Below are 16,779 nucleotides of genomic sequence, written 5' to 3' on the forward strand. Positions count from 1 at the left end.
GGAAAAGATAATATGAAGATCTTTAAGTTTTTATTTTCAAAAGGGAAGCTCAAAGGGGATCCTGTTCGGAAAAGTGATAATGTCCACTGGTTAAGAGAGTGAGTGCTGAGGTCCAACAAATCTGGATTTGAATCTGACTCCATCTTACTTCCCTTGTGTTCTTGGGAAAATTATCTAACTACTCTAACTTTCAGTGTCCCTGTCTATAAAATGGTATCATAGAAGAGGTTATAATATAATCAGGTTATAATATAACATAATTGTGGGAAAACTGAATGAGCTACTCTATATGAAATGCTCATCACAGTGTTGGCACATAGAAGTATTCAATCAATGGCAGTTACTTCAGTCCATGGCCATGAACTCAGAGTCCTAGATGAATATTCAATAGCTTCTTTGGTATCTTCTTTTTCAGCTGGAGTTTCAAGTGAGAAAATAATATTGTCAAACATGATGAAAGAATGTGATTTGAATGGCAAAGAACATAGACTATCAGATACCATCCATGTAGCATTTGGAATTTATTTCTTATTTCAGAAAAATCTGTTTGAGTTCTAATAGCAAGTTTCTAAATTGTGTGTGTGTGTGTGTGTGTGTGTGTGTGTGTGTGTGTATGTAAGGGTTTAGAAAGTTAACATTTTCACTAAATGACATCTAACATTTTGGGTAAATTTTAGCATTTTTGTAAAGTTGAAAGATTATGTTTACAAAATCAAGCAGAAGATACTTTTTGAGAAAGTCTTATCAAATCTGGGGTGGGGAACACAGCATATTTATTGCTAAGTCTAAAAAATGGCAAAATATTTTATTCTCTTCCCCTGCCCATTAAAAAAAAAAAAAAAGGAACTTAGGAGGTGGTGCATACAGATAGGCCCACCATCTTTCATAGAAATGTGAGTTTGGTTATAGTATACGTTGACTAAAGATACACAGGGCTGGGCCTAAAGTAATACTCATCCTAATATATAAAAAACCCTGGGTCCATCACATCCACAATGACTGGAGGCTTGACCAACCGTAAGTCAGTCCTGCAGTCAGCCTTGGGTTGCCGTGGTGACCCAGCACTGACTGCCAGGCTGTGGGCGCCTTAGCAGAGGCAACCCAGCAGACTGCTGAGGGGCCTGCTATCAGGCCCGGACAGAGGCTGGGAGAGAACAGCAGGGTATGATCGCAGCCCCTGTAGCAGTCAGTGCTGGGCCTGCATGGAGGAAGTCAGTCCTGCAGTTAATGAACATAGGGTCGATTAATATCTCTTTGAGAGGAGTCGAGAATATAAAGTACAGCATAGAACAATTACTTATATTATTTCACATAAAACTCTTTTCAACTAAGATATTGTACTTTATTTAAAATATAACTTTATTGTTGAAAGTATTATAGGTGTCCCTTTGTTTTCAGTTTTTTTTCACTCCCATTGATCTCCTCCACCCTGCACCCGCCCCTTCCAGGCCTTCGCCAGACTATTGTCTGTGTCCATGGGCTATTCCTATCAAATACATAAAAATTTAGAAAGATTTAGAGAAAATAAAATAAAAGATATGCCAGGTAAATATTGAACAAAAGAGCTGAGGTTGCTGCATGAATACTGGATACAGGCTTAAAGCCAAAACACAACGCATGAGATAAAGTTAGTCATTGTAAAGTAACAAAAGGTTCCTTTCACTAAAGAGATAAGATGGTTCCCAGTACTTATACACATAATAGAACAGCATGGAGGTTCAGAATGAGCCTCACTAAGATGTGTCTCAGGGGTATGTGGATTTTTGAGCTAAGGGCAATTTTAGCTTCAGGCTCAAGTGAAAATTCTTCCCCTCCCTTTAACTACCTAAAAAAAAAAATTGAATTAGAGGCCTTGCCAATAATAACACAGTATCCTATATAATAAAAGGCTAACATGCAAATCGTCTGAACAGTAGAATGACCGGTTGCTATGACATGCATTGATCACCAGGGGGCAGATGCTCAATGCAGCAGTTGTCCCCTAGTGGTCAATGTGCTGTCACAGGGGGAACACTGCTCAGCCAGAAGCTGGGCTCATAGCCGGCTAGGGCAGCAGCAATGGTGGAAGCCTCTCCCACCTCCACGGCAGTGCTAGGGAGCGGGCCTAAGCCATCAGTCGGACATCCCCTGAGGGCTCCCAGACTGTGAGAGGGTGCAGTCTGGGCTGAGGGACCACTCCCCCTCCCCTAGTGCACAGATTTCATGCACCGGGCCTCTAAAGTTTCTATAAGCCACATCCACAACCCAACCTGTCACAAAGCCCTACCAATTCTGCCCTCAAATAGCCTCAACTCTGTCACTTCCCCCCCTTACTCAGAAGCCTTGCCGAGGCTTTTGCAATAGTCTCATTTGAACTCATTTCCTCATTTTTTTTTTTTTTTTTTACCACCTACTGTCTCCCAGCACTTGTCACCAATCTTTCACATTGTTACCAGGGCAAACCGTTCAAAAGGCAAAGTGAAAATACAGCTCAAAATCCCACATATACTGTCTTTATGTGCAAAGGATTTTATTAGGTCCCCTGCTTGGAAGCCAGTTTTGAGGTTCCCTCCTATGCACACCATTCTGGAATGGCCCGGTCCCTGGTGTAAGTCACTTCCTCCGGCTGTGGATTGTGTGCTCGTCAAGTACCTCCACCTGTTCGCTCCCTGCCCTTTCAGGAAAGGGATCAAGAACTCATTTTGTTAATGCGGGCACCCAGCAGAGTTCCTGGCACGGGCAGGTGATTAAGTGCTGCTAGACTGAATTAAATCTGTGTTTAATAGTGCTGGGCTAATCTCCTCAGCCTAGTTGCCTCCCGTGCTGAGGCCTATGCTTCCTCCCATTGTAGGGTTCTCCCGCTGCAATCTCGAATATTCTGCCTTCAGTATCCCTGTGGGGAGGGAGCCTGTGAAGGGAACATGGATGCGGCCCCAACTCCTGGGGTCACCTTCAGGAGAACTGACATCACCCCAGCGCCAAAAGGAGTGATAGCATGGCAGGATGGTCCCGTCTTAGGACCAGAGACAGGAGCCCTGATGCACAGAACGGATGCCGCTTGCTGGACAGAGACTTGGATTTTCTCCTGAATCCCTTCCTGCAGCCTGGCAGGATTTAGTGGCTTCTGCTAGACACAGGGAACCAGTACTCAATTATACCCAGCTGTGGGGTGAGCACAGCTGAGTCTCACCGTCTGCTGCCCTGGACACTTAACAATATCAGAAAGGCATATGGGAAAAGTGTCCTAGGGGAGGAGGAAAAAGCAATAAAGTGAAAAGAGAGAGAAAAAAGAAAACAAACAAACAAAAAAACAACCTCAACCTTCTAACCAGGGAAAAAAGAGCAAGGGGGGAAGAGAGAAGAAAGAGAAAGCAAGAGAATTTGAGAACAGAGTGAAACAGAGGGAAAAAAGGCTAGAAGACAGAAAGGAAATTAATGGCACTGATGTGGAAGTGAATCAAATGAAAATCTATCCTCACACCATGTATTCTTCTTCTCTGGAGTGTTGTCTAGGATGTCACTTTACTGAATACATGGGTCCCTACCACAATGGAAACAATCACTCAAACTCACAAAGACCATAAAGGAGCAAAATGAAAGTAGAGTGGATGTTCAGGCAATCCTCTAAATTTCATGGGTTTGACGTGTAAGTCCATCTACTAGTATTCCCACTTAAACACCATATTGTGTAAACACCATATTGTGTAAAGTGAGTTTAAAATACAGGATGCAGAGATAGGGCAGAAGATTAAGGTAGGTTTCACAGAAAGTCCAGAGTGCTCCTCAGATTAACTAGCAAATGTCTGCCAGTGAACCAGAGACCGATGATGTAGGAGGATGCAGGGCCTCATAACCCTCAAGTGTGCAAATGTTTTGATGGAAAAAATTAGTACAGTAACTGCTTTTCTAGATTTTTATCAATATGTTGGGAATACATTTTTTTTTAGTCTGCCCAACTATGGATCCAGATGAAGTCGAGGCTTTGGGGAAGGAAATGAGATGAGTACCAGGTCACCTTGACTTCCTCCCATTGCACAAAGGGCTCGAGAACTTTTTAAATACAGAAACTATAAGTATGCAGCTTCAGGTTAACTTTTGCTCAACTGAAATCCAGATTACCAAAAAGACAGGTTTAGCAGGATTTAAAAAACTTGGCACATTGTGAATAGGCCTCTTTTATTTTATTTTTAAAAAAATATTTTTACTGATTTCAGAGAGGAAGGGAGAGAGAGAGAGAGAGAGAGAGAGAGAGAGAGAGAGAGAGAGAGAGAGAGAGAGAGAGAGAGAAAGAAACATCAGTGATGAGAGGGAGTCATCCCTCCTACTGGGGATTGAGCCTGCAACCTGGGCATGTGCCCTTGACTAGAATCGAACCCAGGACTCTTCAGTCCTCAGGCTGACGCTCTATCCACAGAGCTGAACCAGCCAGGGTGTGAATAGGCCTCTTTTAAAGGAAAAATATAGAAAAGATAATTCACTGATTTACTACTGAACCACTGTAAAGTGCCTAAAAATGTAACGTTGCAAAACCAAAAAACTTGATTTATTTGGCAAACGCCTACATAGCGCTAATGAGGTGCCAGGACTGGTCCACACGCTCCACTGATAACTGATGTATAAGCTGGCCCTGGGAAAATGAAAGTGCTTTTTCAGCTTCAATGACCACCTCCATCCGTTGGTACCTGTGACAGCTGCTTTCTATCTCTGGGAACTCTGAGTCCTCCCTCTGAAGCAGTCCTAACTGCATCTTTGAGCATGTGATAAGTTCAAGATGGAGCTACAAATTTATGGACGCTCCTTTGTCCTTTTCCACCTTTGTCTATGTTTAAACTCAAATGCCATCAAAATCAATTTTTCAGTTACATGTTTTTGTGTCCTTTACTTGAAAACAAACTGGAGGGAGGGAAGGAAAAAAGGAGGGAGGGAGAAGAGAGAGAGAGAGAGAGAGAGAGAGAGAGAGAGAGAGAGAGAGAGAGAGAGAGAGAGAAAGAGAGAGAACCCATTCCCATACTCAGAAACATTTATTTTAGTAAAGCCATTCACATTCTTTTCATGCCCCGAGTGAAATTTATTTACAATGTGTACAACACACAAGACAGATTCAATTTCATCCATCTCTGACGTTCAAATCTGAACGTAATGCTTTACTATTCCCCAGAGAGAGGAGCTCTTTAGCTTGTCCCTGCGTTTGCTCTATGAGACGCATTAATAGCCTTCTTTTCTCTATCCAGGCATTTAAGCTACTGTCATCTTATTAAAAACATGGCCAGTAGATCGGATTTTCTTCTTCTCCAAGAGAAGATTTTTACTCCCATTGCCTATCTGCTTACCAGCTGAGGCTGCATGCAGCATCTTTCTTGCTAATTTAAACTGATCTATGATTTGGGGTAGAAAGAAAAGGCACAACACTGTCTGTCAGGGACAACTTCTCCATAGTTTGAATAAAATAGGCATGAAAACGACTTTCCTCTGGGATCAAGTGGCAATTTAAGAAAGCTCACATCGAAGCTGTTTTAAAAATAGAAGCATCTGAAAGAAAGAAAAAGCCTGTGAGGTGTAAAAGAAATGCAGATAATCTCATAAAAATACCTCCACATAGACGGGCAAGGGCTGGACATTTACGTGGACAATGAAGCCATCAGGAGACAGTGGAGAAGGAGGCACATGCTGCTATGGGCTCCTGGTGGGAAGTTTTGCCAGGAAAATAGCAGGGATCTTTTTCATAGCCTTGACTTTCTTCCAGGCAAATAACAAGCAGGGCTTCTGGTCATGCCTAATATAGCATACTATGAAACAAAACTACATTACATGAAAAAAAAAAAAAAAAAGAAGCTGGGGAAATAAGTCCTGCTGTTTGGTGAGAAGAAAAGAAATGCCAGCAGGCAAGTGAAAGTTTGATCTTGGTGTCAGCATCAGGTTTACACTCCATGCACACTGAGTGGCCAGATTATGATGATCTCTGAACACTTAATTATCTGGCCACTCAGTGTATATCCTATATAATAAAGGGCTAATATGCAAATTGTCCCCTCTACCAGGAGTTAGACCGGCAAGCATGCTGGCCAACTGCCCATGTCCCTTCCTCCTGGCCAGGCTGGTCTGACCCCACTTATGCATGAATTCATACACTGGGCCTCATATATATAGTGGCCAGATTATTATGTGTTCAGAGATCATAATAATCTGGCCACTCAGTGTATATGCTAAAGAACTGGGAAGATTTTTAGAAAATGGAAACACGTATGGCTCTGTGCACCAAGGATGGGCGAGTGAGGCTATGGTGAGAGTGCTGTGTGGGCGACTGTGGGTGGATAACATTCAGACTCCAAAGGCAAACTGAGGGGCTGGGACTGAGCAAGTAATGTCACTCTCTGAACCCCAGTTTCCTCCGAGGTAAAACCCACCAATTCCCACAGCCACTGCTGAGAGAGAATTATGAGATGACTATCAGAATTTTATATCAACAATTATTTAGGTAGTCTTCAATGGTCTCCGAAATGATTATTTATTGTTTTGCCATAACATTCTTAAACATTTCCTTTGGGCAAATCCTTGGAAATTTATGGTTTTGTCACATTTGTGAGTGGGATATATATATATATATTTAATGTTATTGCTGGTCTAGAGAAAGGCGATTGAACCCGGCACACCGATAAAGGATCTGACATGAGTGAACTCTTAAAAAAAAAATTAAATTTATTGGTGAGTGAACGCTTAATAGTTCTAACAGTTAAAAAACATCAACAACCCAAAATGATTTACTCTTCCCTGTGGGAGTTCCTTTATCAGTGGGGCTCTGCTGTTAATAAAAATATTTTTTTGAAAACCCATGGTCTAGGGCACAGGAAGGATGGTAAAAAAATAGATATGTGCTACTCATCTGTGAGGCTTTTCCCTTCAAAATGCCCTGGAATTCAGGTCACTGAAGTTGCTCATTCATATCCCACGGCCTGAGCCAGACTGATAAAGGACCGGCAGAGATAGTATCAGGATGCCAAGTAGCCACTTAAGAGGGAAATGATCGAGCGACACTGTCCTTCAGAAAGGCCGGAGCCATGCTCTCAGGACACCTCTGACCGATCTGGATGTAGCAGGAATGTGTTGGATATAAAGTGAAAACAGCAGAGACCAGCTGATAACGTGATGTGAATTTTACCATGGGAAAATTTCCCCATCTTTATAAAAGCAAAGAAGGCAGTGAGGATGATGTCATTTTCAGACATCTCGTTACAGGATTCTGATGGTTGTGTCATGAAAAAAACAGCCTCGCCCTAGCTGGTTTGGCTCAGTGGATAGAGCGTCAGCCTGTGGACTGAAGGGTCCCAGGTTCGATTCCAGTGAAGGGTTTGTACCTTGATTGCAGACACATCCCCAATAGGAAGTGTGCAGGAGGCAGCTGATTGATATTTCTCTCTCATCGATGTTTCTAACTCTCTGTCCCTCTCCCTTCCTCTCTGTAAAAAATCAAATAAAAAATATTTTTAAAAAAAATTTAAAAAAGAAAAAGAGAAAACAGCCTCAAAGGAATTACAGAACAGGCATGGCGACCAGCTGTTCCAAACCATCTCAAACCCCGCAGTTAAATAATCCTTTAGTACAATTACAGGCCCACAAAGCAACTATTATTCCTATTCTTATGTTTCATAAGGTATCAAGTTTACTTATTTGTTAAATTTTGCTATTACTAATACTAGTGTTGCTATAATGGAAAAAATGTAAATCAAAATTTGAAAATCTAAAAGGATGGAGAAATTATTAGAATTATAAAGAGAATGCAAGAATCCATAGAAACTGAATGAAGTACTTCTTTTGCAATTTCCTTCTTAAACGCAGCTAAATGCCAAATTATGTGGTAGGTGCTATTTTACAGGTGTTAGAATTTGTAAAATAAAGAGTTAAAACAATGAACTTCTTAGAACCTTGTAATTTTTTGAATATATAAAATTAGGCCGATGGGATACAACAAAAAGATCCAACAGTATACCAAAGGGAAGAAAAGAGAAGAAAAGAAAAGAAGAACAAAAAGTTGGAAAGGAAAGAGGAAGAAGTGAACAGGAGAACTCAAGAAGATGAGAGGCACAGAGCAAACGTTTCTCACCGCAGCCCCAATGTCACAACTAGAGGGATATTTATCCAATCATCTAGCAAATATTGACTGGGCATCTACTTAATTAATGTCAATGCCTTCCCAGAAGCTGGAGATACTGTGGTGGCCACAGCAGACACGATTGTTATTTACCTCTACACAGACAACCATCGCGTGAATGGGACTTTGTTGATCACAACCAAAGAGCCTTTGACAGGACATGGGTTAAGACAACCTACGTGGCTAGAGACATTCAGTTCTCCAGCAGAAAAAAATTATAGAAGCAAGCACTCAATTAATCCATTTCACAAGTACTTATGGGGGCCCATATGTGCTGGGCCCTGAAGATAGGTTAGAGCCTGCCCCATGTTGTGCCATGCTGGAGATATAAGGGTGGAGACAGGCAGCAAAAAACACAACTACATCCATTCATGATGGATGATAAGTGTTATGGAGGAATACAGAGTAGGGCAAAGGAAGCCCAGAAACCTGTTTTGTTATCACTATTTTGGTGTTGCTACTTCCCAAAGGTTGATTGAGTGAGGTCTCTTTGACCAGGTGGCGTTTGAAGGCTGAGTTGAAGGGAGGGAGGGTAGAAGCCATCTGGTTGTCTGGGGGAAGAAGGAGCATATGCGAAGACCCTGGGGCAGGAGTGTGTTTGTAGTCTGTGAGGAGGGGCAACCAGAGAAGGGAAGAAAAGGGAATGTCACAGGAGAGATGGAGAGTAGGGCTGAGAGAGAGGAGGAAAGGAGTGGGGGAGGGCAGAGTAAAGCAGAGAAGAAGGGAAGAGGGGAGAGGCACAGAGAGGAAGGTGGAAAGGCAGGTCATAGAAGGCCTGAAGGCCACTGTAATTATGAGGGCTTTTCCTGTTGGTGAGATGGTTTTGAGCAGAGACGGGCCATCATTTACTTGTGTTTGGGATGCTTAGATGACAGGCTTTCGGGTATGTCTTTTCTGGGGAGGGTTCAGGGGCACTGTGTAAAAGTTGGATCCATGGGCCAGTAGAGAGCCCTTTAAAAGAGAGGAAGAAGGGGCACATCGCATCTCTTCTCTGTAAATCAGGAGTCTGAAGAGACAGGAGGAAGGTTCCTAGGGATGGGAAGAAGAAGGGGACACATCTGACCTGCACTGGGTCTACCATGGAGTTCCAAGTTTGCGGAGGTAGAGCACCTAGTGCTGGCTCCTCTGGAAGTCAGGGGGGTTACTTAGCCCCGTTTTGGCCCATGTGATAAGGGCAAAGTCTGCCTCTGGGAACACTAAGCTTTTCCTGATAAAAAAGCCCGCTGCACTGTCTTCTCCTTCCACACTACAGATATGGAAGTGGGAGCAGCTGCCATCCTGTTATGATGAGAATGAGAGAAATACTCTCTGGATGAAACAATGAAGAAACAGGAGGCTGGTCCCTAATGGCAACTGTTTACTATTGTGTTTCCAGTTACATAAGAAAAATAATGTCCTAAAAAGTGACTGAGGCCAACTTAAAAAGGCTCTCTACTGTATGATTTCAAACATATGACATTCTAGAAAAGGCCAAACTATGAAGATAGTAAAATGATTAGTGGTTTGGGAGGTTGTGGGGAGAGATAAATAGGCAGAGCACAGAGAATTTTTAGGGCAGAGAAAATACTCTGTATAACATACAATGATGGATATAGGATAATTATGCATTTTTCCAAACCCATGGAATGTACGACACCAAGAACGAACCCTAAAATAAAATATGGATGTTGAGTGATTATGATATATATTATGATATATATCAATATTATGTCAATGTAGGTTCATCCTTGTTTAAAAATGTACCATCCTGGTGTGTGTTGTACATGGGAGGATATGCATATGTCGGGGCAGATAGTATATGAGAAATCTCTATACCTTCCTCTCACTGTTATAAACCTAAAAGTTCTCTAAAAACAAAGTCTTAAAAAATTCATTAAATTGAACCACTACAATTGAATTTTATTGCATGAACTGAATGCAATTTTAACTGAAAAAATTATTGCCAATAGTCACTGAGACATAATTATATACTTTTGGGGTATTATTGTATTGAATATTCACCACACGCTTCTGATAGTAGAAGTATCATCATTCCCTTTTATAGATGAAGAAACTAAGGCTCTAAAAGGCTGAGTAATAGTAATCATGAACTTACACTGGTGGTGCTATCATCATCCCATTTTACAAGTGGAAAAACCAAGGCCCAATGAGGTTGAGAAACTTGCTCCAGGTCTCATAGCAAGAGGCTGAGCAAGGCAGTCTGACTCTTGGACCACATGCTGACCACACAGGCTACATGGCCAAACTCTAATGCAATTTTATCCATCCTGTTGCCATATCAATGTCTCCACTGCCATCACCCAGTCACCGGGCTCTGCCAGAGTTGCAGAGTTGCCTATGGGATTCCTTTTCCTGTGCAGGTTAGTATCCATGACATCCAGGCCAGGTAGGTCAACAGTAATTGCATGTGCTTGAGCAAATGCCAAGTGATGAGAACAAGGTGCACAGGGACTCATGAGTGGGGGCTGCAGTGATGGGTGCAGGGGAAGAGAGGGGAGAGCTAAGGCTGTACAGGTTTTGCTGCAAAGGCTTATGTATAGGAAATTCACATGTTACTGACTAAATGAATGACTAGTTTAGGGGTAGGTCCAGGCTCCTGGTATTTATGCTGGTGTCTACACCAGGAGAACAAGGAACATTGATTTGTGTGGGAGGCTACACAAGGCACCAGAGTAGCATGACAACTATTAACCCAGACCTGGAATCAGAAAGATACAGGTTCATCTTCTTGGCTCTGCCACTTACTTCTTGTGTCACTTAGTGAGGCAAGACATATCCTCTTTATACACCAACATCCTTCTCTGAAAGATGGAGCAGTAGGGCTAGTGTAAGGATTAAACGAGAAGGTTTATGCATAGCACTCAGCATAGTGCCTGGGCTATAAGCTTCTGCAAATGTTACTTGGTGCTACTGTTGTGAGACAAATTGATGATAGAAGCTACTTCTCACGCCCAAAGTGCTCCATCCAGTGTCCTTGTTTCAGGTTCATAAAAATGTACACGTGGGTGAATATAACAGCTTGTTTAGAGAAGATGTTAAAATCAATATGGGGCAGTAAATTTATTAGAAAGATAAGTTCAGGTAGCCATGCTGTGATCTCAAAGACTGATGATTCGAGATCTCCATGGCTTTCTTATAAAAAGAACAAAATCTTTATTCCAACCATTTACACGAATCTTCAGCAGATTCCTCCTTTGCATGAACAATGTCCTGTTCTGAATCTTGTAGCCCTAGAAAGCCATTGCTCAGCCTTGTTTAGCCTAAACCTTAACTCAAGGCAGGGTGACCAGGGCTTTTTCCCTTCCACACAATGTGGTCTGCTTAGAGCATACCAATGAATATGAGCAGGTGAGCCAACCAGCGGTGTATGTCCCTGAGACAGACTGGATTATATTAAAGGTGATCTCAGATTCTATGGTATCTTCCCAGGAGAAGTTGAGTCTCCTCTCCTTCAGTTTGGTCTGGCCTTCATGACTGTCAGAATGTACTGAAGAGCCATTCTGGGACTTCCCAGGCTAGATCACTGCAAGCCTGCAGCTTCCCTGAGCTCGGAGGGTTTGCTCTTGGAACCCTTAGCTGCCATGTAAGAAGTCCAACCATGCTGAGTGATTATGATATATATATTATGACATAACGTGGAGAGTCAGAAGGGTGCAGCTGAGCCCAGCCCTCTAGCTGTGCCTATGAAGGTTCCAGACACATCAGTGAGGCCCTTTGGGACCGTCTAACCTGCCCATCTATTAACTGATCACACCAATGGACCTTGACTGATAGCACATGAAACAGAAGAATCACCCTGCTGATCCCTGCCCAAACTTCTGACCTATGAAATCATGAGCAATGAACAGTATGGTGGTGGTTTTAAGCCACCAAGTGTTGGGTGCTTTGTTACTTATCAATAGCAAACCGTAACACAAGCCCTGCTAGGTCTTGTGACTCAGGCTCAGAGGCCAAAACAACCACCAATTAAAGCTTCTGGCAAGGGCTCAACATTGGGGTTGAGAAGACAAAAACCCCTGAGGGGCACAGGTGAGACAGAGCGAAGTGTCTTTCTCTAGCCCAAGGGGTGGGGAACCCTTTTTCTGCCAAGGGCCATTTGAAAATTTTAACATCATTCGCTTAATATAATATAAATTTATGTTCCTATGAAAAAAGCTCCTAGATTTATTGAATTTTGAGTCCCGCCTACGGTTGCCTTAGCAGAACCAGACCAAATGAATGACTTCTTGGGTCTTATACAGCTCACAGGCCAGATGTTCCTCACCCCTGCTCTAGCCCATTTGTCCTAGACCAGTGGTCGGTAAACTCATTAGTCAACAGAGCCAAATATCAACAGTACAATGACTGAAATTTCTTTTGAGAGCCAAATTTTTTAAACTTAAACTTCTTCTAATGCCACTTCTTCAAAATAGACTTGCCCAGGCTGTGGTAATTTGTGGAAGAACCACACTCACGGGGCCAAAGAGCCACATGTATCTCACAAGTGGTGGTTTGCCAACCTAGACAATGTTTTTCAAATGAAGTTGGAAACTTCTCTCGGAAGAACCCTGATCGTACACCCTGCGGATGCACTACTCAACTGGGTGGATGCCAGGAACACCAGCGAACTGTCCCTATTGCCACAGGGGAGCTACTGCAGTGCCTATGCCGTCAACGTGGTGATGTAACCAGCAGCCTCTACATCGTTAAAGGGGAGTGACAGTTTGGCACAAGGACATGTGAATTCAAATGATCAGACGCAAACTGAAAGAGAGATAACGATTTCTGAGAGCTGTGGGTTAATTTTTCGGCGGTTCTTGAAATGGAAAATGATTGTGAACTTGGGGGATAAATACCAGAGCAATCTGTTTCCTTGGCTGCGTGCTGTGGAGCAATTTTAAAGCACTGAAGTGCTTTCCATATTTACTAATCACTCAAGTCCAGAGCTGATTATGGCTCTCAGCATCCTCTCGGATTCGCACCATCGGAGCACTCCACGTCCTTCAGGGAGTGGGTTCACCTTGAAAGTGGGCGCCTGCATCCAGACGCACATATGGGTTCAGCAGGAGCAAGCATTTAATTGTGGCGCGACCCACAATGTCCAGGTGTTTCGGAAGTCACTGATGGCCCAGCTCCGAGACAACCCAGATTGATTCACTGCCTCGTTTCTCACAGGAACAAAACAACCTCCCTCAGAAGAAAGCAAAACCAAAAAAAGGCCGTACCAGAAACTGAACTCCCTCAAACAACAACAAAAACAAAGAAACCCAGAGAAATTTAGATTGTTGAGACCTGTGGGCAAGGTCATACACACACACACACACACACACACACACACACACACACACACACGAGTTTTATATGCATAGAACATCTCTGGAATGAATCCCAAGAAATTGGTAGCTGTTTCCCCCCCCCCCCCCCATAGCCTTTTGAATATTTTGATTTTAAAAAAAATCATATGCTGTATTACTTTTCAAAATAATAAAACAGAATAATTTTAAATCTGCATGTGGTACTTATGTCGTGCTAGGCACTATGTTCAATGCTTTATGTATATTCACTCCTTTAATACTTATAATAACCTTGTGATTAGACATGACTCTGAATCATACTGATTTTACAGATGAGGAAACTGAAGTACAGAGAAGGTAAGTAACTTGTTCAAGGTCACACAGCTAGTAAATGCAGATCTGGGATCTGGACCCAGAGAGGCTAGCTCTGGAGTCTGTCCTCTTAATTATCTCATAAAACTGGCTTGCCAAAAATAAATATTCTCAGTTGCCTGCTCGTAAGAGAGTTGAAGCAGATAAAATAGTTCTTTCCTTTTTCTCACATGGCCCTCCACAGAGAGGGGGTGAGGAAGATAGTGGCTCAAAATAACCAAGATACGATCTTAAACCTGTGGGGGTTTAGAGGGCTTTGAAATTGTGTGATTATAGGTTAAAAGCATGAATTTGCCAAATTGCTTAATCCTTCTGAGCCTCAGCAGCTATTCTATGCCAGGCGCTCTGCTAAATCTTGGGGACAAGTAGTGAATAAAATAGTTCCTGCTCTTGAGAAACTTACTGTATCCTGGGGATTGTGTGGGGGAGGAAATAGGCAGTAAATCAATAATCACACAATCATATTGTGAGCAATAAAGAGAAATTAAAGGATGCATGGAGAGATGAGGATTGGGGGTCCATTTATGCTAGGTGGTCAGAAAGTGTCCTTTAGACAGAGTGCTGTAGAATGGGCAGGGGTAAAGCAGGAAAACAGAGGAGGTAGGTGGTGGGGGCGTGGGAGTGGAGGAAAGTATTCTGGGTGCAAAGGCCCTGTGGCTGGAAAGAAGTATCTGCTTCAGGACAGAAAGGCTTTTGTGCTAAAGCTAGGTGAGTCAAACTGAGTTTGGAGAAAGAGGCAGATCATGTGGACCATGGTTAAGTATTTCACAATTTTCCTAAGAGCCGTGGGAAGCCACTACAGGTTATAAGGTAGGATTGACATAATTGCATTCACTTCTTTGTTGTTGTTAATCCTCACCCAAGGCTATTTTTCCATTGATTTTTTTAGAGGGAATGGAAGGGAGAGGGAGAGACAGAGAGAAAAACATCGATGTGAGAAAGACACATCAATTGGTTGCCTCCTGCACGGGCCAAGACCAGGCTTGCAATTGAGGTATGTGTCCTTGACCGGAATCTAATACTTTTAAAGATTACTTGGGCCACCGTGTGGAAAATATACAAAGAAGAAGGTAATGGGGAAAGAAGAAGACCAACTTGGAAGCTACTATAAGAATCCAGGAAAGCAATGGAGATGGCTTGAAACAACGTGCTGGTAGAGAGAGCAGTAGATAAATTTGAGATGTTTTAATGGAATGATATAAAATTAGAATAATAATATTAGCTATGAACTGTTATTATAAATCATAATGTAGGTGTGAAAATGCTTTGTCAACTATGAAGTGCTAAACAGAGGTCACTGACTATTACTATAGATGAAGAAACCAAGTATATGCTGGTGGGACTCTAACCTGCCCAAAGCCACTCAAGGGCTTAGTGGCTGGGAGGAAGTGGACCTGTGATCCCTTCATTTCCTTCTCTGGGGTGTGCTCAGGAGAAGAAGAAGGCTAGTGACCAAGTCTAATTTCCTTGTCCAATGGGCCTCAGGGTAAATAGAGTAAACTATTTAGGATGTGTCTGGCTAGAATATAGAACTCAGGGTCTATGAAGCAGGGCTCCTTGGAGAACATCATGTTAGCTCTATAACTCTCTGGGGAACAAAATGAAAAAAATTTTCATCATTGAGAAACTCCACAGTGAGTGGTGACTCCTCCCTATTATTCTGGGGGCATGGTGTGTGTCAGTGAGGGGAGCTAGGACTGGGGAGCCGCTCCTGAGGTCCCAGAGTTTTCTTTACTTCATCTGAATCTCCGATTGCCTATAGCCTGGACATTACTTAGCAAAGCTTCCTATCGGGTCCAAGCTCTGATTTATGCGACATTATTTGTCAATCTCATCCCTCATGTTTATTCAGAAGCAGAGACCGTTTCCCCAAGTTGGTAGTCTCTGTGTAATATCAGGCCCAATTATACAGTCCATGGGCGAAGGGAGAACAGACTTGGTTAATATGACACCCTTGCTAGTGGCCTAACTAGGATCTTTATTTGACACATAAAATATCAACTACCTGAAAAATTACTTTTTTAGGACACTTATGCAATATAAGAAACTTGATGTATATGCCTTCCTTGGGAATGAGTAAAACTGAAAGAACTCCATAGTGGAGTCTTTGGGGTGGCTCATATGATTTCCCGATGAGGTGAATCAGGCCTGTTGGGGCTCCCGTGACCAATCCTAAGCACTTACTTTAAAGAGGGCTCACACCCTCCAATTGCCAAAGAATTACTACAACATCGATGTGCAGCAGTGAACATCGTTCCCCAAACTACTCTTGGCCCTCCTAAGTCATGAGTTCTCTTCTCACTCTTCTTTTTAAAAGAGGCACAATTTATCTTAGCATAAACAACTTCATTATGGCACTTAGGAAGGATGCGAAGGGGAACTGTCTAGCAGGAAGAGAGGAAAACCTCATTGTCTTCTCTGTCTCAGAACAAAGTGTATTTACGCCGGAGGAATCAAAAGACAGAATCAAAAGGCACATGGATGTCCATTCTACTCCTGGGACAAACATCTCCGATTATGAACTGAAAGCACACCAGAGGACCAGGGCTTCCTCTGGAAGATGCTAAGCATGGGGCCATTGGCAGGCTTGTGTGACGGAAGCTTCAACATGTTTTTATGAAGAGAAGCATGTCCTCTTTCCCCCAAAACAAGCTTCCAAACTAAAGCCGGTGTTTACCTTCAGCGAGTGGGTCGAGGGTGTGTATCATGAGCTGGAAGATGCTATTCCTCATGAGGCTGTTGTGGAGGGAGGCAGAGCTTCCACCTCGCTGGAGACGTGGCTTAGCCTGAACAGAGAAACCAGACAAAGATGCTGTTAGTTCTCAGAAACCAAAGGCAAGTGCATTACAGATAAGATGCTCCCCTTGTCTGGTGGTCACTTGTTTCTGTCACATGATCACACACTGTTAACCAAACATTCCCGAGGTACATTTCAAATCCCCCAAAGGAATGGCTTTCTCACAGCCTTTCCTACGAAACAAATTAATTTGCTACCATTTTTAGAGCTTA

At 42.7% G+C, this 16,779-nt stretch overlaps 1 protein-coding gene across 10 annotated transcripts in view; it reads right to left on the minus strand.

Annotated features, from left to right (window-relative positions):
- The window catches only part of SLC24A2 (solute carrier family 24 member 2), a 224,575-nt gene that overhangs the window by 74,559 nt on the left and 133,237 nt on the right, over positions 1 to 16,779 (minus strand). For all 10 annotated transcript variants that reach the window (XM_036434161.2, XM_036434171.2, XM_036434166.2 and 7 more), the window contains one exon: positions 16,448 to 16,556. In XM_036434161.2, coding sequence (XP_036290054.1) covers positions 16,448 to 16,556 — 109 coding nt within the window. The remainder of the gene's footprint in view (positions 1 to 16,447; positions 16,557 to 16,779) is intronic.

The sequence above is a fragment of the Pipistrellus kuhlii genome, unplaced genomic scaffold, assembly GCF_014108245.1.
Source record: "Pipistrellus kuhlii isolate mPipKuh1 unplaced genomic scaffold, mPipKuh1.p scaffold_m20_p_12, whole genome shotgun sequence".
Taxonomy (NCBI): domain Eukaryota; kingdom Metazoa; phylum Chordata; class Mammalia; order Chiroptera; family Vespertilionidae; genus Pipistrellus; species Pipistrellus kuhlii.